The 23,564-nt window shown below is 36.0% G+C and overlaps 1 protein-coding gene across 1 annotated transcript in view; it reads right to left on the bottom strand.

The window, feature by feature from the left end:
* The window catches only part of LOC107584815 (plakophilin-4-like), a 40,036-nt gene that overhangs the window by 10,461 nt on the left and 6,011 nt on the right, over positions 1 to 23,564 (bottom strand). The window contains exons 3-10 of the mRNA XM_016271583.1: positions 22,322 to 22,434; positions 18,160 to 18,194; positions 17,215 to 17,331; positions 12,389 to 12,585; positions 10,786 to 11,218; positions 4,720 to 4,878; positions 4,392 to 4,602; positions 3,762 to 3,894 (exon numbers count right to left, since the gene is read on the bottom strand). Coding sequence (XP_016127069.1) covers positions 3,762 to 3,894; positions 4,392 to 4,602; positions 4,720 to 4,878; positions 10,786 to 11,218; positions 12,389 to 12,585; positions 17,215 to 17,331; positions 18,160 to 18,194; positions 22,322 to 22,434 — 1,398 coding nt within the window. The remainder of the gene's footprint in view (positions 1 to 3,761; positions 3,895 to 4,391; positions 4,603 to 4,719; positions 4,879 to 10,785; positions 11,219 to 12,388; positions 12,586 to 17,214; positions 17,332 to 18,159; positions 18,195 to 22,321; positions 22,435 to 23,564) is intronic.

Genomic DNA, 23,564 nt, shown 5'->3' with positions numbered 1-23,564 from the left:
ATTTATTAAACACTGTTGTTCATTTATGATTTCAAACTGCAGAATTAGCATGTTGCATTAGCTTTTTGAAACCTACATTTATCCGTTCAAGTTTAATGCTAATTAAGATCCCCATTGTTTCTGTGTCAGAGAAATACTACTTTGATTATAAAAATCAACTACAGAGTTACAATCATTTAAAATATATATATTTAGACATATTAAATATCAGAAAGGTTTTAGATTAAAGGTTTGGGGTTGGTAAGATTTTTTAATGTTTTTGAAAGAAGTCTCTTACGTTCACAAAGGCTGCATTTATTTGATACAAAATACAGTAAAAAATTGTATATATTATAAAAATGTTATATATTATATAATGTTAAATATTTTTTAATAACAAAAATGTTTTCTATTTTAATATATTTTAAAATATAATTTATTCCAGTGATGGCAAAGCTGAATTTTCAGCAGCCATTACTCCAGTCTTAAGTGTCACATGCTCTTTAGTTCATGAAACATTCTGTATAATTATAAATGTTGAAAACAGCTGTGGGACAGCACTTATTTGAAAAAAAAACAAAAAAAATTGCATCATCTTATTGTCAGTCACTGATCATTTTTACTTATGTTACTTGTGAATTTACTGTTACTTATGAATTAAAGTGTCCTTGCCTTAAATGCAAAGTATTACATTTTCAGACCCCAAATGTAGTGTTTGAACAGTAGTTTAAAATGTACAGTTATTATAAATTTTGATGCCTCTTCCTAGTGTTGGGTTCGAGTCCACCTAAGTCGAGTCCAAGTTGAGTCCGAGTCTTTAACCAATCGAGTCCGAGACAAGTCCGAGTCCAAAATCGGCCGAGTCGGACTCAAGTCCGAGAACCAAACAGCCAAGTCTGAGTCCAACCAAACTCTATTATTTATTAGTATCTTAACATTGTTTTAACCTTTACAACTAGAAAAACGAAATATTTATTTAAATGTAACAAAAACAAACCTCTATTACATCTTGCCATTTAGATTTTTGATTAATAATTAGTGTTCTGCTTTGCTTAGCAAACTTAAAGTCATGTAACAGAAGTTATGGCTGAATTGATTTAGGTATTGTGACATATTTCAGAGTGAAACAGGTTTTAGAATGTGAAAAATTAAAGGGTGGGACTTGACTTTATTAATCGTTAAAGTAAATGTATAAATTCAAGGGTGGGCACCTTTTATCTCAATAAAAACAAGCTTTATATCATTTTTACGATTTTTAATGAAATATGAATTTTGAATAATCAAAATTTGTTTGTGTCTGCTTATTCTATTTATCAGTGTTTGAACCATTAAAGAAGAAACTGCATTTTAATTTCTGGGTTAAAAAAAACTAAAAATGAATGGACGCCAAAGTACACAGACCCCTTAGACAGGGTATTTTGAATTTCTTCTTGGATGAAAATGAACCTAGTCTGTACAATGGCACACACTGTGTATAAAAGCCCTACATATACTCACAGGCAACTCACACCTGTTTTATTTCTGCATGCATTTATAGTTACATTAATTACAATAAATTACATTATGTAAGGAATAATTGATGATGGGCCGTTGAATTATTAGAAAATAATGCACACCCAAGGTAATTTTGAACACATAAAAACTATTGCCGCAGATGTTAGAAAAATTATTTTTCTTTGAAGCTAGAAACTGCCACTAATACAAAAGCAAAAAATAATAAACTAATGGAATAAAACATTCTCAAGCTTACTGAAGGCAAGTAAACACTCCCAAGTATTACTTACAAGCTAAATGATAAATAAATATATTACTCAAAAATACAAATTAAATAGATATTTCGTTTTTTAAAGTTTTTCAGTTGTAAAGGCTTCTACAGAAATAGCCTACTACAGACATTTCATGACGTAATAAATGTAAAAATAATCTTCACTTTATACATTAAATATTGATGATTCTTATTAAAGTTAATAAGTGATTCAGTCAAGAGCAGTGAGTGATTTTCTCCTTTTCTTTTGTTTGATTAACATTTATGACACAGTCGGCGGCTGCAGGTTTACGCTGTTGCTTTAAGATCTGACGCACAGATCAAATATTTTGACACATCCGTATTTCTCATTTCAGAGTGAAACAGGTTTTAGAATGTGAAAAATTAAAGGGTGGGACTTGACTTTATTAATCGTTAAAGTAAATGTATAAATTCAAGGGTGGGCACCTTTTATCTCAATAAAAACAAGCTTTATATCATTTTTACGATTTTTAATGAAATATGAATTTTGAATAATCAAAATTTGTTTGTGTCTGCTTATTCTATTTATCAGTGTTTGAACCATTAAAGAAGAAACTGCATTTTAATTTCTGGGTTAAAAAAAACTAAAAATGAATGGACGCCAAAGTACACAGACCCCTTAGACAGGGTATTTTGAATTTCTTCTTGGATGAAAATGAACCTAGTCTGTACAATGGCACACACTGTGTATAAAAGCCCTACATATACTCACAGGCAACTCACACCTGTTTTATTTCTGCATGCATTTATAGTTACATTAATTACAATAAATTACATTATGTAAGGAATAATTGATGATGGGCCGTTGAATTATTAGAAAATAATGCACACCCAAGGTAATTTTGAACACATAAAAACTATTGCCGCAGATGTTAGAAAAATTATTTTTCTTTGAAGCTAGAAACTGCCACTAATACAAAAGCAAAAAATAATAAACTAATGGAATAAAACATTCTCAAGCTTACTGAAGGCAAGTAAACACTCCCAAGTATTACTTACAAGCTAAATGATAAATAAATATATTACTCAAAAATACAAATTAAATAGATATTTCGTTTTTTAAAGTTTTTCAGTTGTAAAGGCTTCTACAGAAATAGCCTACTACAGACATTTCATGACGTAATAAATGTAAAAATAATCTTCACTTTATACATTAAATATTGATGATTCTTATTAAAGTTAATAAGTGATTCAGTCAAGAGCAGTGAGTGATTTTCTCCTTTTCTTTTGTTTGATTAACATTTATGACACAGTCGGCGGCTGCAGGTTTACGCTGTTGCTTTAAGATCTGACGCACAGATCAAATATTTTGACACATCCGTATTTCTCCCAACTGTTCAAGTTCACTTAAGACAAAACCGAGTGCATTTACATGAATAGTCTCCAAGACAGGCATTTTGACATAACTTTTCGTGTAAGTGTGTAGCAATAACAGAACTTAAGTGGAAGAGAACTCGGCATTCGCACACTGACTGAGAGGCGTGTTCTGTGAGCGCGCTTTCGGTGTGTGAGCACAGAAACCCATCGGCTTTCAAGTGCTGGACAATGGACAAGACTTAAAAACACATGCAAATACTGAATATCACTTTTGTGATAATGCATTGAGTCAGTGACATTTCCGTCAACTGTCCCTGGACTCGGTTGGACTCAGACATATTTTCAGAGTCAAGTCCGAGTAAAAATGCATCCGAGTCCATGACAAGTCCGAGTTCTTTAAAAAATTGTACTCGAGACCGGACTCGAGTCCGAGTACGAGTCCGAGTACCCCAACTCTACCTCATCCTGCACTACACAGATTTATGTCAAAGAATTTTGTCCAATCAAATGTGCATAAAGCATTTAAATATTGCTTTTTTTTTCTCTTAATGGTTAGGCTTAAACTACAATAAGTCAACTGTATTTGAGAAGAACAGAAGACATAAATAGGAAGTACCTATTAGTACAGCATGCATGTGTGTGTGTGTGTGTGTGTGTGTGTGTGTGTGTGTAACCATACCTCTGCCTTTATGCGGTTGTCTCCATAGCACAGGTGCTGTATGTATGCTGCAGCATTGGCCTGGACAGAAGGGAAATGATGCTGCAGCATTCGGATCACCTCTGGCAGCTCGGGGTCTCTCCAGGCAAACTCCCTAACACCCCCCACAGACACAGATAAAACAGATGTCAAACACACATACAAATATGAAAAATGTCCACATTTGACAAATAAATATTTGCAGATTTGAATAAAGTATACATAATTACTTGTGTTTACATGTTAGCATCAGGAGGACAAATAACTAGACGCATTAAAAAAAATCTGTCCAGCTTTATTATCATTAAAATATGCACTGCAAATGTGAATGAGCACTCAGGCAATCTGGTTTACATTTTCTGACAAGCTCTTGCTCTGTCTGCAAAATAAACATGCCCAGAAATATTTTACAAAGCAACATATGCACAGAAGTAGTGGAAGCTCAACAAATCAAATAGGTTTGAATAATGCGGCAAAATGGGAAGACACATGCTGGGTTTCATTTACAAGTAAAGTCTTTATGTTTTAAATGTCAGTGACTTCAAAGCTGGCCCTAAATTATTTTTGAAGCTTTCTGCAATGTTTCTGGAATCACTGGGTTCAGCTTTTCACCTGGGATCTTTGTGAACACTGTCTATGGAAGGCGAGCGTGTGACGGCGTTGTCGACGGCAGCTGCATGTCTGGTGTAGTTCGAGTCGGTTTGGTGGTAATGGGCGGGGCGAAAGTTGTCAGAGTGCGTTGCCATGGAGCCCACTGAGAATAACCCTCGCTGGTACCTCAGAGTGCTACACTGACTACTGGTCCTTTGTAAAGTACCAAACCCTGAGTGACAGAGTGAGCAATACAGACATAGTTAAGATGAACACTGTGAAAATGTCAGAACTCATTTACTGAGTTTGCAAAGATAGCAGTGGTGCATGAAGGACATTCATCACATACCTGTATTGTTTCTGGAGATAGCGCTCTGGGAGCCATTCGTGGGGCTCTGGTACAGAGGGTTCTGGAAGGTTCTGTCTTCATAGATTGGCGTGACGTGGCAGTCAGGGGAGCGGGCGTCTTGGCCTAACTGGCTGTTCTGACTATAAGAGGTTTGCAAGCCTAGATGAAGATCAGAGATTCACAACAGTGTTATTTTAGTACATTTATTGTGTGTTTTGGGCATTTTTATTTATTTATTTTTTACATATGTCTACATAGCTTTTATTTAGTTTTAGTTATTTTAGTACATAAACTTGGCAAACAGCTGAACTAAAACAAGTCTTTTTATTTTTTATTTCAGTTCATGTTTATTATAGTTCAAGTAATGAAAACATTTCTTATTGTTTTAGTTTTAATGAATGATATCCCTGATTCACAATCAGTAAATTTCATTCAGAGTTTATTCACTAGTGATCAAAATTATTAACAGTTTTCATGTTCTCGAAAGAAGTCTCTTATGCTCACCAAGGCTGCATTTTTTAAAATGAAAATACAATAAAAACAGTAATATTGTGACATATTATTTAAATTTAAAATAACAGTTTTTTTATTTTAATATATTTTTAAATGCCATTTATTCCTGTGATAGCAAAGCTGAATTTTTAGTAGCCATTACTCCAGTCTTCATCTAATATAATTGGTGCTCAATTATTTATTAATTGTCCTTATTATTATCAATGTTTTGCTGCTTAATAATTTTGTGGAAAATGCAATACATTTTCTTTCAGGATTCTTTGATGAATGGAAAGTTCAAAAGGACAGCATTTATTTGAAATCAAAATCTTTTGTAACATTATATATGTCTTTACTGTTACTGTTAAATTAATACGTCTATGCTGGATAAAAGTATTATTTTATTATTATTATTTTTAAACAAATAAACCTAAATCTTACTTAACCCAAACTTCTGAATGGTAGTGTATCACAGATTCAACAAAAATATTAAGCAGCATAACTGTTTTCAACATTGATAATAATAATAAATGTTGCTTGAGCACCAAATCAGCATATTAGAATGATTTCTGAAGGATCATGTGACACTGAAGACTGGAGTAATGACTGCTAAAAATTCAGCTTTGACATCACAGAAATTAGTTACATTTTTAAATACATAACAGAAAACAGTTCTTTTAAATTGCAATAATATTTCATAATATTACTGTTTTTACTATTTTGAATCAAATAAATGTAGCTGTATTGAGAATACACTTAACCTAACCCTAAAACACTTAATAATAATAATAGACAAAACAATAGCATAGGAGACTTATCAAAAACATTTAAAAAATCTTAATTATTCCAAACTTTTGACCAGTATCCTACATCAATAACCCACTGACCAATCTCTTTTGATTGGTGTATCTAATCTATACAATATTTATCAAAACAAGTTTACTCTACTGAAAGGATCGGCATAGACCAGCATGAATTTCTATCCAGGCTCATTTGTGCTAATTAGGTGTCGGTCTAGCTAGTGAAATTCATCAGCAAAACCAGTCTAGCAGCTGTACAACTACATAACGAAGACTTTCGTTGTGCTTCACTAGGCAAATAAAGCTCTCGAGTCTTCAAGTGGAGATGTAAGTTGTATTTTATAAAAACAATCTGCTGTAATTAACCACTCCACTGGACTTCCCCACCTTCAGCTGTATCTGTGAGAAATAATGACCTTGAACAAGTACGAGGCGTATTCAGCAGCAGTAAAGCGCGTGAGATAAAAAGTTTTTATACTGAAAGAAGGCACTATGTTGTGTTGCTGTTAGTGACGTGAATGTCACTTTGCCTGACATCAATCAGAGATACGCATACAATTGATTGTGCGATTTAGATGAATTAGCCAGAGGTTTCAGCCTTTCTCCCACACATGATTTCATGGCAAAAACAGGATACAATAGATTTGCTCATGAACGCCTACCCATAATTGCATACCCAATTTCCCAACTCTTGGAGCGTAATTACTAAATCTACTGACAAACCCTGTGAATGCTTGTACTGACATTGTACAGTATGCTCATTAGTGTATAATAGTTTTAAGAGCTGTAGGGTATGTATAACCACGCAACCTTGTGAGACTGACATTCACAACCAGAACTTTCAATAGAAGACATCTGACCACAACCTAATCTGAAACCTGGATCACAACCTAAGCAGACAAACTTTGATCTCTGCCTTCAAACTATCATCTGACTATCATCAGAAATTCCAGTAAGTATTGACAGGCAGATATACTGACCAGTTTGATTAATTAGGCAATATATGGCCATTGTGAGATAATTGCATCAGCTGATAACCATACTACAATGTTAGCTTTGCTGGCAAAAAATTTATAATTCGGTAGGGCTAGCGGAAAAAATATAGATTTTTTCGATTAATGTGATACTCATCCTGAATGATCTTGATAGCGCTTATTAAAATCCCCAAAACCTTTACTACCTTTTTCATTTCCTGCATGAAAATGTATTTGTATATCAATTTTTGTTCTGGAGAATCTGATTCTTCAGCACGACGGGAAAAACTGAGTGTGAATGTGAGTTTGCAGTTGTACTGATGTGAAGCAAGAAAAGGACATTTTCTATTATGAAATAATGACTAGAAAGATATTTAAGGGCTGCATGCAAAAACAATGCAACCAGTTTAAAATCAGATTCTTTTTAGTGAATCAAAAGCATTCAGTATAGCCTGATTCCTCAGACGAATGACTCTATTAAAGGGATAGTTCACTCAAAAATGAAAGCTACCCCAATAATATACTCACCTTCAAGCCATCTTAGGTGTATATGACATTCTTCTTTCAGACGAATACAATCGGAGTTATATTAAAAAACATCCTGGCTCTTCCAAGCTTTATAATAGGAGTGGATGGTAGCCCAAAGTTTGAAGTCCAAAAAATCGAACCAATCCAGTATAAAAGAAGTCCACACGGCTCCGAGGGGTTAATAAAGGCCTTCTGAAGTGATGCGATGCGTTTGTGTAAGAAAAATATCCATATTTGCAACTTTATAAACCTTAATCTCTAGCTTCCGTTAACTGTCATACACGCATTCACAAGAATGGCGTCCAGCGGATGACGTAGTACGTAGGCAAATCCGGTGACGAAGGCGGAAGTGACGAACGTGGAAGCGCAGAGGAGAGAGCAAAACAAAACACCGGTCATGAATTAGTAGTACAAAACGAGGATTTGTAAAGAAAAATGTCAGAGGATTTCAATATAAGCCAAGAGGACACTGGTTTTCCTTTGCTGTAAATAAAACTTGTTTCTCGCGAGACTAGCATATTCTCACCGGAGTTTACACTATGCCTACGTCATCCGCTGGACGACACTCTCTCGTGAACGTGCGTATGACAGTTAGTGGAAGCTGGAGATTAAGGTTTATAAAGTTGTAAATATGGATATTTTTATTACACAAACGAATCGCTTCGCTTCGGGAGGCCTTTATTAACCCCCCAGACCCGTGTGGACTTCTTTTATAATCAATTGGTTACATTTTTTGGACTTCAAATTTTGGGCTACCATCCACTCCCATTATAAAGCTTGGAAGAGCCAGGATGTTTTTAATATAACTCCGATTGTATTCGTCTGAAAGAAGAAAGTCATATACATCTAGGATGGCTTGAGGGTAAGTAAATAATGGGGTAATTTTCATTTTTGGGTGAACTAACCCTTTAAGCAAGTTCTTTCCATGAATTTCAAAAATCAACCAGTCTGAAAGACTTTTACGCTGTAGAATTCACAGCACTTGCAGAGAGATTTCATTTGTAATACAGACAATGAACCAAAATGAACCAGAATCAAATTAAATAAAAATCTAGAGCTTGAGAATCAGAATCTCAAAACCATGGTACAGTGTTAACAATATGGTATGGAATGATTACCATTGTCAAATACTATAGTGCTTAGTTATACCATGGTATTGCCATTGCACTTCAGTTCAAGCAAATATTTTGCCTTTATCTCTGCCTTTATACTATGACTGAATGTTGAGTCAGTGTAACATTAGCATAGAAATGCCTCAATTGGGTTCTCAAAGAACTTTTCTCACGTGTCAATCAGACACTGGCAATATAATAAAGCAAACTGTGAACCGAACAAAGCTGCACAGCTCGCTGGTTTGGAACAGCCATGCAGAATTCAGTGAGTTTGTCTTTCATAAATTTCTAATCACTTCATACATCTCTAAATTCAGCAATAGTTCTTTTTGAAGGGCCTGGAGTTAAAATCATAGTTTTAAAGGTTTTACATCATGCATGATCTACAGAGAAATACGGCATAAATGGGGCAGTGGGGCACATCTGAGAAAGTCTCCCACAGAGCCAGAATGTGAGATCATCATAGGAGTAATCCTACAAAACACTAGAGCACACAAGCATAAAGATATGTGAGCACACACACACATTTACACAGTCAATATCCATGCAGCTCCGGTTTCATCTGGATGTTTATTGCAGATGGAATTGAGACTGTAATATGATTTTGAAACAATGTACTATACAAGCCCTATATTAATTCACCTTAGCACTTTCAATTCACAAACTCATATGCGCACACGGCATCTCGTAATCAGAGGGTTATGATCATTCGTGTAGGAGCAATTACTAGGATCCTTTTTTGTACTTTTATGAGAACCAATTTGTGTCAGTCTCCCTGCGTTTACATCCAGAGATATGTGAAGTTTTCTTCCTGTGGCTCTTGTAATTGATATTTTAACAGACAGTATACACTATGTCAGAGACTAAACTGTGAAATGCTTAATGAATTCTTTATTCATTTTTTTCCAAGTTTTGAAGATTCACCTCAACCTTAGCACTTTCAATTCACAAACTCATGCGCACACGGCATCTCGTAATCAGAGGGTTATGATCATTCGTGTAGGAGCAATTACTAGGATCCTTTTTTGTACTTTTATGAGAACCAATTTGTGTCAGTCTCCCTGCGTTTACATCGCGCACACGGCATCTCGTAATCAGAGGGTTATGATCATTCGTGTAGGAGCAATTACTAGGATCCTTTTTTGCACTTTTATGAGAACCAATTTGTGTCAGTCTCCCTGCGTTTACATCCAGAGATATGTGAAGTTTTCTTCCTGTGGCTCTTGTAATTGATATTTTAACAGACAGTATACACTATGTCAGAGACTAAACTGTGAAATGCTTAATGAATTCTTTATTCATTTTTTTCCAAGTTTTGAAGATTCACCTCATGAGAGGATTTTCAGGAAAGAAATACCTTCTTAAACCAGAGAAGATTTTATAATCCGAACCAAACACACTGATAAGTGACAGCATTACTAATCCTTGTATAATGTAGTGCATATACAACGCTAAGAATGTTTCACACATATTCAAATCTGTGTCCTTAAATCCGTAACTTTTCAAGTGTGGTGCAGGAATTGTGTTTGATAGAGTTCTGACTTGGTCAGGATAAAAGAGATAATCGTTTTATGGATTTAAACTTCATGGAATAAAGTTTTATGAATCCGAAAATTGTTGATTGCTTCAAGTCAAGTTAGGGATTAATACGGTTTTTTATGTTTTCGGAGGAAATATCTTATTGTCACATCTTATGCACTTATTTAACTAAAAATACAGTATGAACAGCAGTAGTGTGCAATGTAATTCATGCCTGTGATGGCAAAACTGAATTATCATCAGCCATTACTCCAGTCTTCAGTGTCACATGATCCTTAAGAAATCATTCTAACATGCTGATTTGGTACTCAAGAAACTTTTTTTTTATTATTATCATAGTTGTAAAAGATTGTGCTGCTTAACATTTTAGTGGAAACCACAAAGTTTGATGAACAGAAAGTTGAAAAGAATTTTCAAAATCTATTGTAACATTATAAATGTCTTTACGGTCACGTCTTATCAATTAAATGCATCTTTGCTGAATAAAGATATTAATTTTAACAAAAAATTTAATCTTACTGACCCCAAACCTTTCAAAAATAGTGTAATTTGGAAATACTCCTATCCTTAACAATAACACCTGTAAAACAGGACAGTTTGTGTGTGTATTGTGTAACCCACCTGTAAGGCTATCCGGTCTTGAAAGTACCATCCTCTCAAAGATGTCATAGGCCCGTGACCCAAAAGAAGAGTGAGTGCTGTCATATGCGTGTGAATCGTGCTTCCCCAGGGTCCCGTACTGCTGAGGCTGAGCGGTCATACCGGCCCGCAGGAGTGTTGGTGACTCAGACTCTGACAATGTCCCATTTCCATGCCGTCCCAAGTAGCTGGAGTGTACTAGGTCGGGGGCGTGGCTGGAGGCAGGAGGCAAGCTGGTGCCAGGAAATATACTAGGTAGAGGACGGGGCTCTGAAACTATAGGTGAGCCATAGGGGCTTCCGAGAGAAGTACGCAGAGGCTGGCGAGACGCAGGTGGGGACGGGGTGTAGAGTGGGGATGGGGCACGAGAGGGAACAGAACTGACACGCCTCATGACTCGGCCACTGCTGCCCACCTGAGAAACAGATTATATACAAACAAACACTTTAGCCATCATACATGCAAACTACACTGTGATAATACAGTTATAACTTCAAACTTTACTTTTAAAAATACTGTAAGATGAATGATAAATCAGGATTGAGATCAGCTAAGGAAAAAAAGAAGGAAAACCTAAACCACCCTTCTATGGGCTCTATGCACGAACACTTCCACATTTAGCCTCAAAATTAAGCACAAAATTAAATCTTGAGGAAGGTTCACACAGGGGGAAAAAGCAATTATGATATGATCCACCTTTATGGAGCAGGTATTTAAACCTTCAGGAACTCATTAGTAAGAAGTTTTTAATAAAAAGATAGGTTTACTATAATTAACAATATGCTTAATTCACTATAAAACACGTACTATAATACACTAAATAAATTGAATATTTAGAAATAACAATAATAAATTAGTTACCAATAATACATTTCAGAAAACCACACTAAAATTCAAATACAAATATTTATGCATCTCGACTTTTGCTTTCAAACGTGAAACCAACAGTGTTTTCCAGAGCGGAAAACAGGAAGTCCTTATAGCTTCTAAAAAAACGATTCTCATGACTAATTTGGGCACATGCTGGGTTTTCAAATGCATGTTATAAGCGACCCAAACTCACAGCTCTTGCAGAGATGGAGTTCGTTTGGAGCAGCATTTACTGCGAAAAAAAAACAAACACCGGATACTCACGTATAGACAAACACAGCACCGTGCTTTACTCTGAAATATGCAGCGCGTCAGACTACATATTTCTATAATTAAATCACAGCCTTTGCTATTTATTAATCGCACTAGATGGAGAGGAACACCGTTTCATATTCTAGCAAACTCTCATTTACTAGCATAGTCTGAGATGCAAAGGGTTTCCAGCACACAGCTGATAGATGGCGCCGCTAGCTCTTGCAGTGCTGCCGGAAGCAATCCATGCATGCAATGTATTTGAAAATGCAACGATTTACAGTTTGTTTAGTGTTTTTTTTAAAAGTCCATCTCGACTTCTCAGGTCAGAAAAGATAAAAATGCATCGCTGATAAAACTGCATATTTATAATTTACATCTAATGATATTCAGAAAAGCTAAATAACCTATGGAAAATTTTATTAATCAATTTGTCTCTGTGTGTATTTGTGTGTGTTTATACCTGTGCTGAGGCCTGTCCTTCAGCCCTAGAAATCATGACGAGGGTGGGGCTTCCGCTGGGGGCGGAGCTTGTCGACTGGGACCTCCCTTCCGATCGTCTGGGTGTCACTGTGTTACTATAGTAACCACTCACCTCCTGATAGCCACTATCTGAATACGAATTAATTTGAGTAGAGCTGCGTGAGTTTGGCGCAGACCCTGAGCAAAGGAAACAGCAAGAAACAGGCACACCAGAAAAACACTGAGATAGACAACATATTTTCTGTTCAGAAATGGTCAAATAATTCTATTTGAACTATGGATTGCAAGGTTAAATACAACCTAAGCTCTATCAATAGAAACTGTGGCCTGTTGTTGATTAATGATGACCCGTCTTTCACTTTTAAAAATGAATGAGAAACATATACTTTCGTACTAAGTCGACAATTAACAAAAACTGGTTTTGATACCACTTTTACTGCAATATCGGTAATGGTGCAATTGATCGTTCATGTCCAGCTGCATTATGTAAAAAGTAATTTAATGTCTCATGTTAATGTATACAGAGGACAAAAGGAGATGTTCTTTAGTTAGCGTTAAAGGAGTAGTTCACTTCCAGAACAAAAATTTACAGATAATGTACTCATCCCCTTGTCATCCAAGATGTTCATGTCTTTCTTTCTTCAGTCGAAAAGAAATTATGTTTTTTGAGGAAAACATTTCAGGATTTCTCTCCATATAATGGACTTCTATGGTGCCTGTGAGTTTGAACTTCCAAAATGCAGTTTAAATGCAGCTTCAAAGGGCTATAAAAGATCCCAGCCAAGGAAGAAGGGTCTTATCTAGCGAAATGATCGGTTATTTTCTAAAAATTTTTTTAAATTTATATACTTTTTAACCTCAAAACGCTCGTCTTGTCTAGCTCTATGTGAACTCTGTTTTTTCCGGTCCAAGACAGTTAGGGTAGGTCTAAAAACTCCCATCTCATTTTCCCTTCCAACTTCAAAATCATCCTACATCGCTGCAGAAGTACCGACCCAGTGTTTACAAAGTGAACATGCAAAGAAGATCAAATGGCCTTTACAAAAAAACAAACAAAAAAAAACGACGCTGTAGGAAGATTTAGAAGTTGGAGGAGAAAATGAGATGGGAGTTGGATGTTGTGTGCCCCCTTGGATGTTGTGTGGCCCGAGGACGCGCCTTCCGGGAGGGGGGAGTAATGTCAGACTCTGTTTCGGGTTTTGTGTGTGTTTTCCTCCCCCCATGTGCTCCATGTTATTTTTATGCCCTTATTTGGTTTTCCTGTTCCTGTTCCCATTTAAATTGATTTAGTTTCAGCTGTGTCCCATTTAATCTCCCTGTTAATTGCCTTTACAAAAAAACAAACAAAAAAAAACGACGCTGTAGGAAGATTTAGAAGTTGGAGGAGAAAATGAGATGGGAGTTGGATGTTGTGTGGCCCGAGGACGCGCCTTCCGGGAGGGGGGAGTAATGTCAGACTCTGTTTCGGGTTTTGTGTGTGTTTTCCTCCCCCCATGTGCTCCATGTTATTTTTATGCCCTTATTTGGTTTTCCTGTTCCTGTTCCCATTTAAATTGATTTAGTTTCAGCTGTGTCCCATTTAATCTCCCTGTTAATTCCTTGATTAGCTCCTTTACTTAAACCCAGTGTTTCCTAGTGTCTAGCGTCCGGAATTAAATGTCTTCTGGTCTCCTCGTTGTCATCCTGCCTGATTTGTATGCCCGTTTATTTATTAAAGTCTGTTTGTTTCGAGTTCATCCTATGTCTCCTCGTTTCCTCGCTGCACGCTCCCTGTGAATCATGACAGATAAGACACTTCTTCCTCGGCTGGGATCGTTTAGAGCACTTTGAAGCTGCATCAAAACTGCATTTTGGAAGTTCAAACTCACGGGCACCATAGAAGTCTATTATATGGAGAGAAATCCTGCAATGTTTTGCTCAAAAACATAATTTCTTTACGACTGAAGAAAGACATGAACATCTTGGATGACAAGGGGGTGAGTATATTATCTGTACATTTTTGTTCTGGAAGTGAACTAACGTTACTCCTTTAAAGGGGTCACATGATGCGATTTCAAGTTTTCCTTTCTCTTTGGAGTCTTACAAGCTGTTGGTGAATAGATAAGATCCCTAAAGTTGCAAAGTCTCAAACCCCAAGAAATATTCTTTATAAAAGTTAAGACTCATCCACGCCCTCCTAAAACGCCTCGTTTAAACACGCCCCCACATGTCTACGTCACGATGTGGGAAGATTTGCATAACGCCACCCAAATATTCATAGAATATGTAGAGTAGACTACAATTCCGGTTGTTCTGACTCACAGCCTGTAAGTACGTTTTCATATTTAAAGAATTCGCCCCTGACGATTCAAAAGCGAGTTTTGAGCAGTGTAGAGTAGCGCTTGTTGTTTGTCATTTCTCCGATCCCAAATGCAGACATGGTTTTATGTTTATGCGGCGCGATGCAATGCAACGCGTAAAAAGACAGTGTAAGTCATTTATAATCCATAATTGTCCCCACTGGATGCAACAAATGCCTCGTTTATAATGGGTTTTAATGTTTTTGTCTCGTCGCTCCGGGACACGGCATCACAATATGGTAAGGGTCATAATATTTCCGTCACACGCTTGAGGTATTCGGCCAATCACAACACACTGGATAGCTGGCCAATCAGAGCACACCTCACTTTTCAGACCGATGAGCTTTGTAAAAATCGACTCGTTTCAGAAAGGCGGGGCTTAGAGGAGAAACAGTATGTGTATGTATGTACAGTATGTGGAAAATAATGTGTTTTTTGAACCGTAAACCGCATAAACATATTTCATTACACCAAGTACACAAAATAATGTTCATTTTAGCAACATCATATGACCCCTTTAACATCGCTGATGTTTGCGTATTTTAAGTAGATAGCGCAATGTTTTTACAAACTGCACTGCCATCTATCGACGTTGTTCAGTACGATCATCTCAGAGTTGAATGTAAATTAATTAAAAAGTGGTCTACACAATAATTAATTCCCTTACCTGTCCAAAAACAGGTCTATTAACCTGTGTACGCTGTACTGACGTTAACGCTCGTTTATGTCTTTGCTGGTCTTTCTGTCTCCTGGCTTCATACCTTTTCTGCTTCTTTGGTCGTACAGGTACCGATTCTCCTGTGTTCCACTGTCTAACTTTCGCTTTTGCGTCACCAAACAACACTACGCTATCAGCGTATCTACAGTGCCGGCAGCCAATGAGCGTGAAGATTTTCGGGTTATGTCATTTCAACATGGCGAAATACACTGAGGGGATGACCCGCACCATGTATAATTAAAACATTTTTTATAGAGAGTTATTATGAGTACAGTGAGTGTACACCACTCAAATGACGCGTCACAAAAACAATATTTATTTCTTAATATGTTAACATTTGAAAATGAGTACCAAGCTACTTAATGCTCCTTTAAAATTTTATCCAGCTGTAATATTTGCAAGAAAAAGACAACATTCACTGCTTTTAATGTATTTATTTGTACTTTGATACTGACTGTTTAGTTGAACAATTATTTGAAACTTTTGAAAAGTAATGTCTACCTAATTGAAAATTAACTGAAGGCTACATGCTATTGTTTTATTTTGATTGGTTTATGATGATATTAATATTTAATTATTTAAATAACGGAGTATGCTATAATGCTCCTTTAAAATTTTATCCAGCTGTAATATTTGCAAGAAAAAAAGACAACATTCACTGCTTTTAATGTATTTATTTGTACTTTGATACTGACTGTTTAGTTGAACAATTATTTGAAACTTTTGAAAAGTAATGTCTACCTAATTGAAAATTAACTGAAGGCTACATGCTATTGTTTTATTTTGATTGGTTTATGATGATATTAATATTTAATTATTTAAATAACGGAGTATGCTCAATGAGATTTGTTCATTTTCACTGGTACTGGTATCATCTACTTACATCTTGGTACTGTAAAAGACCTAATGTGTACAGTAATTCTCTTAAAGTCGAAGCCTACCTGTAGATCACAAAAAATTAACCTGGTATTTGCTTGCTATACTGAATGCAAAGTAATAAAAAGACATAACTACTGTACATGTACTGTTTGCATGGAGCAAACTTCATTAACAATTATTACACCAGAAAAACATAACCAGACTTTCATCCACCTATAAAAGCAGTCTGCTTCAAAAGGATTGCAAAATTTAATTAGCTTATGAAATTCAAGTGCATCCCATCTAGGTTTCCAATGTAGGTGTATAAAGACTTTTTACTGTTATAAGGAAGCATTCAATTTGTCAAAAAATTATAGTAAAGACATTTATAATGTTTCAAAAGATTTGTATTTCAAATAAATGTTCTTTTGAAAGAAATGTTCTTCTAATAACAAATCAGCCTATTAGAAAGATTTATGATGGATCATGTGACACTAAAGATGCGTAATGGCTCCTGATAATTCAGCTTTGCTTTGTCATCACAGTAATAAACAAAATTGTAAAACATGTTAAAATATCTCAAAACATAGTGTTTTTAAAATTGTAATTTCACAATATTACTGTTTGTACTGTATATTTTTCATCCAATAAACGCCTTGGTGACAATAAGAGACATCTTTCAAAAACAACAACAGAAATCTTCTTAACTATAGTGTATAAACTGAAAGACACACTATTTTCTGTGGTAATCAACAGCAGGCCACAGATGCTGCCCATAGAGCTTTAGTTGTATTCAACTTGGAATATTGCATAAAAGCATCAGTGTGAGTATTAATTGTTCACATAGAAGTGACAGAAGGCAATATGGAGTGTGAATGAACAGACCCTCACTTTCACGCAGGGAGATCTGTTCCAATTCAGGAGAGTAAAGTAACTCCTGACCTCTGACCCCAAATGTGGGCGAGGAGCAACCATCCGACGGCTTAGACACACCTGCACCTGAGGATTCTGATGACCAAAGGGTTAACATACTGTGAGCAGGGTTGAAGTATTTAAGAAAATGATCAAGATACAGTTACCTTCATCCCCTTGACATACCTAGAGAGAGCATTAACCTAAAATATGCCACCCAAAATGCAACCCAAAATAAAAGTCCTTGACAGATAATGTAAAATGCTTTCCGTCATTTCCACAGATAAAAATAAGGTATCTGGTCTATTGTGTTTCCATACTTTAAAGTCATTCTCACAGTAAGAGATGACAATAGGAATTAGAACTGAAGAAAAGGGTAGCCACTCTGTAAGGATTTGGAGGGCGAAAAAGAGATTCCAATTGTAGTTCAGTGGAATAATTAATGGGATATTGTTCATTAAGTTGGGTGACCAGTTCACAAGACCACAGTGTCTGGTGTCTTTTTTTAGAGCAGAATAAAAAAGAAAAAGGCCAGAACCCACAACAGTGTTTGTCAAGAGTAAAAGAGCTCTTGGCACAGTTCTTGTGATATCAATGTCACATTAAAAATACCAAATATTACAATATAATACCGTACAATGACAGTCAACATAGTGCAGCTTTGGGGTACTGTAACTAAACCATAATACACTGAGAAAAGCTAGGTCAGGCAAAAAATGTACACACAATTACGCACAAATGTCCTCTAAATGCTTCAGAGAGCCTTGAGTACAAAAATCAGCCAGCTCAACCATCAAAGCTATGTGATCTGTGCTGTATGTATGTGACTGCAGGGCTGTCTAAAATGTCATAGCTCTGCTTATTCTTATTTACAACAGGTGACAAGAAAAAATAACAAGCAGGAAGAGAACTAGACAAAAATACCTGCAGATCTCCACAGAAGGGACTTCTCAGAAGAGCTGGAAAAGACATGAGAAAAGATTAAATGAGAGGAGAACAATGTTAATGTCAGAAGCATTATATGAAACTAGTGCCTTTTTCAGTTTAAGTTGATTTTAAAGTAACTTTTTAAAACATACTAATAATGTTTAAGGGGTAATATATTATGCCATTAATTAATTAATTATGCCTTCAGAAAAGTAACACGGTTGACAGTTTTACAATTTAATTTGACATATTGTGCTTTAATTAAACCATTAACTTGAGCCCACGGTTATGAAGCTAGAAAATGTTTATTAAAGAGACAATTTTATACTGATATTAAATATACACGTTTCAATTATCACTTGCTTACTATAAAAATCATGGTAACTAGGTGGACGTTTTAACGATCACCCTCACTATCCCCACAACGAAACATAAGATAAATTGATACAACACTATATAAACTTTAAAGGTGTATTCAGTAATTCTTCAGCTAGTGATTCTCCTGTTCCCTACGTTGGAAAGCACTATAATAAGTGTGGTTCATTGTCTAATTTTCAGTCTTCGCATCACTAAACAACACTGCACTACTAGTGTGAGGATTCTTTTCGATGTTTGCTTAAACACCACGGATCACATCATTTCAACATGGCAAAATATAGTGAGGTGGGTGACCCATGCCATGTATAATTAAAACACTTTGAATAGAAAACTATTATGAGTACAGTCTTCATCTCTTGTGAATCTACACCATGACTCAGATGACTATTGACAAATCACAATTTATTTCTTAATCTGTAAGACTTTTAAATTGGCACCAAAATTGGAACTCTTGGAGCCCTTAGGCCAAATTGGAGCCCTTAGGCCATCCAAGATGTAGATGAGTTTGGATCTTCATCACAATAGATTTGGAGAAATGGATCCTCTGCAGTGAATGGGTGCCGTCAGAATGAGGGTACAAACAGCTTATAAAAACCTCATAATGTGAATGTCAGTGACATGAGTCCATGATCCACAAAAAAAATCCATCCCCTGTTGTCTTCTCACATCAAAATCCACAACAGATTCCTTTAGAACTGTTTTGGACTCTTTTCACTTGTAAAAAGTGCTTGATCTGGGCATATTTTTCTCCTGTTTCAGACGAGACGACTTTTTCACTGGAGGAAGCAACATTATGGATAGAGGACTCGTATTTTTACCAGAAGCAACAGTTCGAAGTTAAAAAACGTCTGAATGATAAATTTATTACAAACAGTCAGCTTTTCACTTCACAAGATTTTAATGATGGACTAGAGTCGTGTGGATTACTTTTTTCAGCTGTTTCAGAACTCTCATTCTGACGGCACCCATTCACTGCAAAGGATCCTTTGGTGAGCAAGTGATGTAATGCTAAATTTCTCCAAATCTGTTCCGATGAAAAAACGTGGGACGATCAGTTGGATTTTAACAGATTCACAGCGTTAATGAACACTATCAGTATTAACAAGATTTGAAAAGATGAAGAACTCATCTATAGTACATCTTGGATGGCATGAGATTGAATACATTTTCAGCAAATTTTCAATTAGTTCTTTAACTTAAAACTACATATGTACAGTATATAGAAAAAGTAAAGACAATAAACTAACTTTTATTTTCCTGCATACAACATTTGGCCAAAAAGGCATCCTTATAACAAAAGGCAATAAATAAATAGTGAATTAAAATAAATTTACTGTTGTTTTGTTGATGTGTTAGTCTGTGAATCACTGTGTACTGTGCATGTCTAAAAGTTGGCATTAGCTATTTCTATTTCTAGTTATTTTTCACACATTTATGAGAAGCACAAATGGCATCCGTTTTGTAGAATCTCATCTTCCAATAAGTCAATGAAAAGCAAAAAGATCCGTTCCATTTGCCCAGCATTAGGAAACCATTACCAGTGAACATCATTCACATTGTTACAGTCTACTGACACAAATTTTAAAAATCCTGTTCGGTTAATGACAAGAAATTAAAATGCTTATGCATTTGTATTTTATTTGTTCAGGTTGAATAAATGACAGAATGTAGACACCACTGTCTTAAAACAGCAGACGAGTGTCTGCTAATGCCTGCCAAAAAGCAACACTGTCTGCAAAGGAGGGGTCAAAGGACACCGGTCATCAGTGTACAGAGACAGCTGAAAGGGGGCACAGTGGGGACAGCAGGAATGCCACATAGAGAAAGGTTAAAGGTAATGGGTTGCAGGACGCATGGTAGCAAGAATGCACACATGGACCTTCTTCAAACAAAAGGAAAAAACGTCCTGTATACTGCGGCAAAACAGCACAAGCCATCTGAAAAAACAGAACAGACACTCCTTCACAGATGAGGAGAACAAACAGGGCAGCTGACATGTGCATACACACATACAGACACAAAGAGTTCAATGTGGCAAAGCAAGAGATGGCGAAAAACTATACTTCAGTTTAACCAGATTGAAAATAAATCTTTTTGAAGTGATGGCTGTAGCGAACATCTCTGATTTATCAAGAGCACTCTTTCCATGACATTCATTAAACGAGAAACTTTCACAATACCCTAAAGCTTGAATGTGTTTATTGTAAATTGACAAACACCCACTTTCCATAAAAGTAATTATTCAGTGAGGAAAGAGAGACAACAGTTTGCGCTTCACTGCACACTTGTCCTTCATACTGACACACACCATGAGAAACACAGAACAGCGAGTGCTGTGTTTCTGTACAGTATGTACACAGACTACATATACTGTACAGTTAAATGTGTTTAACGTGTAGGCAGGGGCGTGAGAATGATCCATTTATGTGTGGAGGGAGAAGGGTTGAAATGCGTAGTTGCCACGGATACACTCATATGAGATTAGTTTGAAGGCTTAAAATAATATAAAAGTGCAATAATTAAGCCTCCTCATTGTGAAAATCATGTAATAATGTATATTTTTGTTTTTCATTTTATTTTGTTATTTTATTCATGGAAAAGTTCATCAAAAAATAAAACATTGCCTGTCTTTGCAAACCCATATGAAAACACAAAAGGAGATGTTTAGTAGAATGTTCAAGCTGCTCAGTTCCACACAACAAAACTGAACTGCAGGGTTATTACTGTTAACCAAAAATAAAATGAAAACTAAAACCATAAACTAAAAATAAAATAAAATAGGCCTAAATGTTAACTAAAATATAAAAAATTAAACATACTTTATCAGCTAGTTGCCAAGGCATCATTTATCATTTTCTTTTAGTTTAACTTGAAGTTCTAAAATAACTCGAACTAAAACTGAAATAAAAATTAATAAGAAATATATAGACATATTGAAATAAATATATATGTAAATGACACAAATGCAAGAAAATTACTAAAACTTTAACTAAAATGAAAATGAAAATATATATATACGTATATTCAAAATGCTGCTGGACTGTCAAGCTCCAAAAAGGACAAAAAACACCATAAAAATAAACATTTGCTTGGTATCCTCCTCCTTGTCCTTCAGTAGTGTTGAGTGACCCTGAACATTTAAACATCTGCTTTTGTGTTCCACTGAAGATAAGTCAAATGACATGTAAGGTGAGTAAGTGACAACAATTTTCATTTTTTTCAAGTACTGCCACTGCCAACTATAAAACCGCTAAAACCCACATCGGCAACAGTGATCAAATATTTACAATCATGCACATGTTTTTAGAGGAAAAACATGCTGAGCGGGCCTCATGGCAATAACTAGAAAGCAGTACAGATGTTCTTCTCATAAATATATTCTGCCATCATTTACTCCAAACTTGTATGACAAATCAAGCAAAAACCCAAGATGTTTGACGTCACAAATTTTAAACCTGGTCAAGGCGCCATATTTAAATGTAAAGAAACACAAGTGAGATTAAAGAGCAACAGCAAAAGCGATGGGATTTAAGTCTGTTCTTCACACAAAGCTATTGCACGTTGTATAAAATGTCATACAGGCTACTTTCATGACATTTTTACTTTCAATATATATAAAAAACGTAATTTGGAAATCAAAAGTCATATAACCTGAGGAAAGGAAAATGTTCAGAATGTTCATTTTTAAATAAGCTCTTTCTTTAAATCAGACCTCTAAAATAAATTCCACTCACGGAACACACAAGTTTTTATCATAGTGTTTTTTAAAACTGCCTCTTACCTGTCACTCACAGCATCTGGAGACTCCGCCCCCAACCTGCATCGCTCCAGCTGATTGGCCACAATCTGTCTCTCTTCTTCAAGTTCTCTGGTAAGCCGTTCAAACTGGAGCTCCTTCAGAAAGACAAGAGGGACAAAAGTGTCGCCGTCACTGCCTTCTATCATCAAAAACATCTCCATAATGTGAAGGCAGTACACACATCATACCCGTTTTCAGTTACAACATTAATTTAGTTTCAAAATCCATTGTCTTTAAATCCTGTCTCTTCTTAGTTCCCATCCTGTCGCGCTGCTTTTTGCTTCTGAATTTGTGGCCTCTTCCCCCCTTCTTGACTCAGTCTCTGTGTGTGTGCAATGCATGTTTGTTTGCTTATGTGTGTGTGTGTGCGGAAGGCGAGAAGGCTGCACTGTTGGCCTGCCTCTCTGTGATAGAGACAGACTCGTTGATGCAGCTGCCCTTAAAGGGGACACACTCTCTCACACACATATAAACAGCCCACACTGCTGTTGTATTGACTATAGTGTTCTGAGGAGAAAAAATATCACTATTGTGTCACTGCATATTTTCATGATTGCTTGCCATTGTTAGACTGCAACGAAACGATTCTGGAGCATTGTATATGCTCTGAAATTGATATTATATTCTGAAAGTATTGCAGATTTCATGCCGGCAAGTACTATAAGAGGTTGCAATTAATGTAGCCAATGAAAAGGAGAGATTATTGAGTGTTGTTCTCCAGGCGAGGTAAGTCAGGCAATGGCTATCTGCCTTGTGCCATGCTGTGAGCTACCAGCTGTACCAGGCCTCTTCTATTCAACCTATTGTTCAGAGTGACAATACTTGCCTATGTCCTGATTCTGTCCAAGAGGAGCACAAAGAAACGACAAGACTTGACCACACAAATCACTGCAATCACACACACACACACACACACACACAATGCAATGAAATCCATGCTGCAGTTTCTGGTGTCCTAGTGAAAAATGTTAAGCCTGGTAATGGGATAATCAGTTAGATTTTAACAGAGACTCATAGCGTTAATGAACACTATCAGCATTAACAAGATTTGCAATGATTAAGCTAACAGTTTAATTAGTAATTTTCATGACACTGAACTGTGAAACAGATTAGAGGCCGGAGCATCAGACCTTATGTGAGAAATGTGAGAAAACATGTAATTAAGAATTTAGTTCCTAAAAACCTGGTTTAGTGCCTGGTATATATATATAAAAAAAAAAAAAAT

This window comes from Sinocyclocheilus grahami, unplaced genomic scaffold (assembly GCF_001515645.1).
Source record: "Sinocyclocheilus grahami isolate Dianchi unplaced genomic scaffold, SAMN03320097.WGS_v1.1 scaffold63.1, whole genome shotgun sequence".
In the NCBI taxonomy this organism is placed as follows: domain Eukaryota; kingdom Metazoa; phylum Chordata; class Actinopteri; order Cypriniformes; family Cyprinidae; genus Sinocyclocheilus; species Sinocyclocheilus grahami.
Note: the sequence above shows the minus strand (reverse complement) of the source record. Positions and strands in the feature narration are given on the sequence as shown.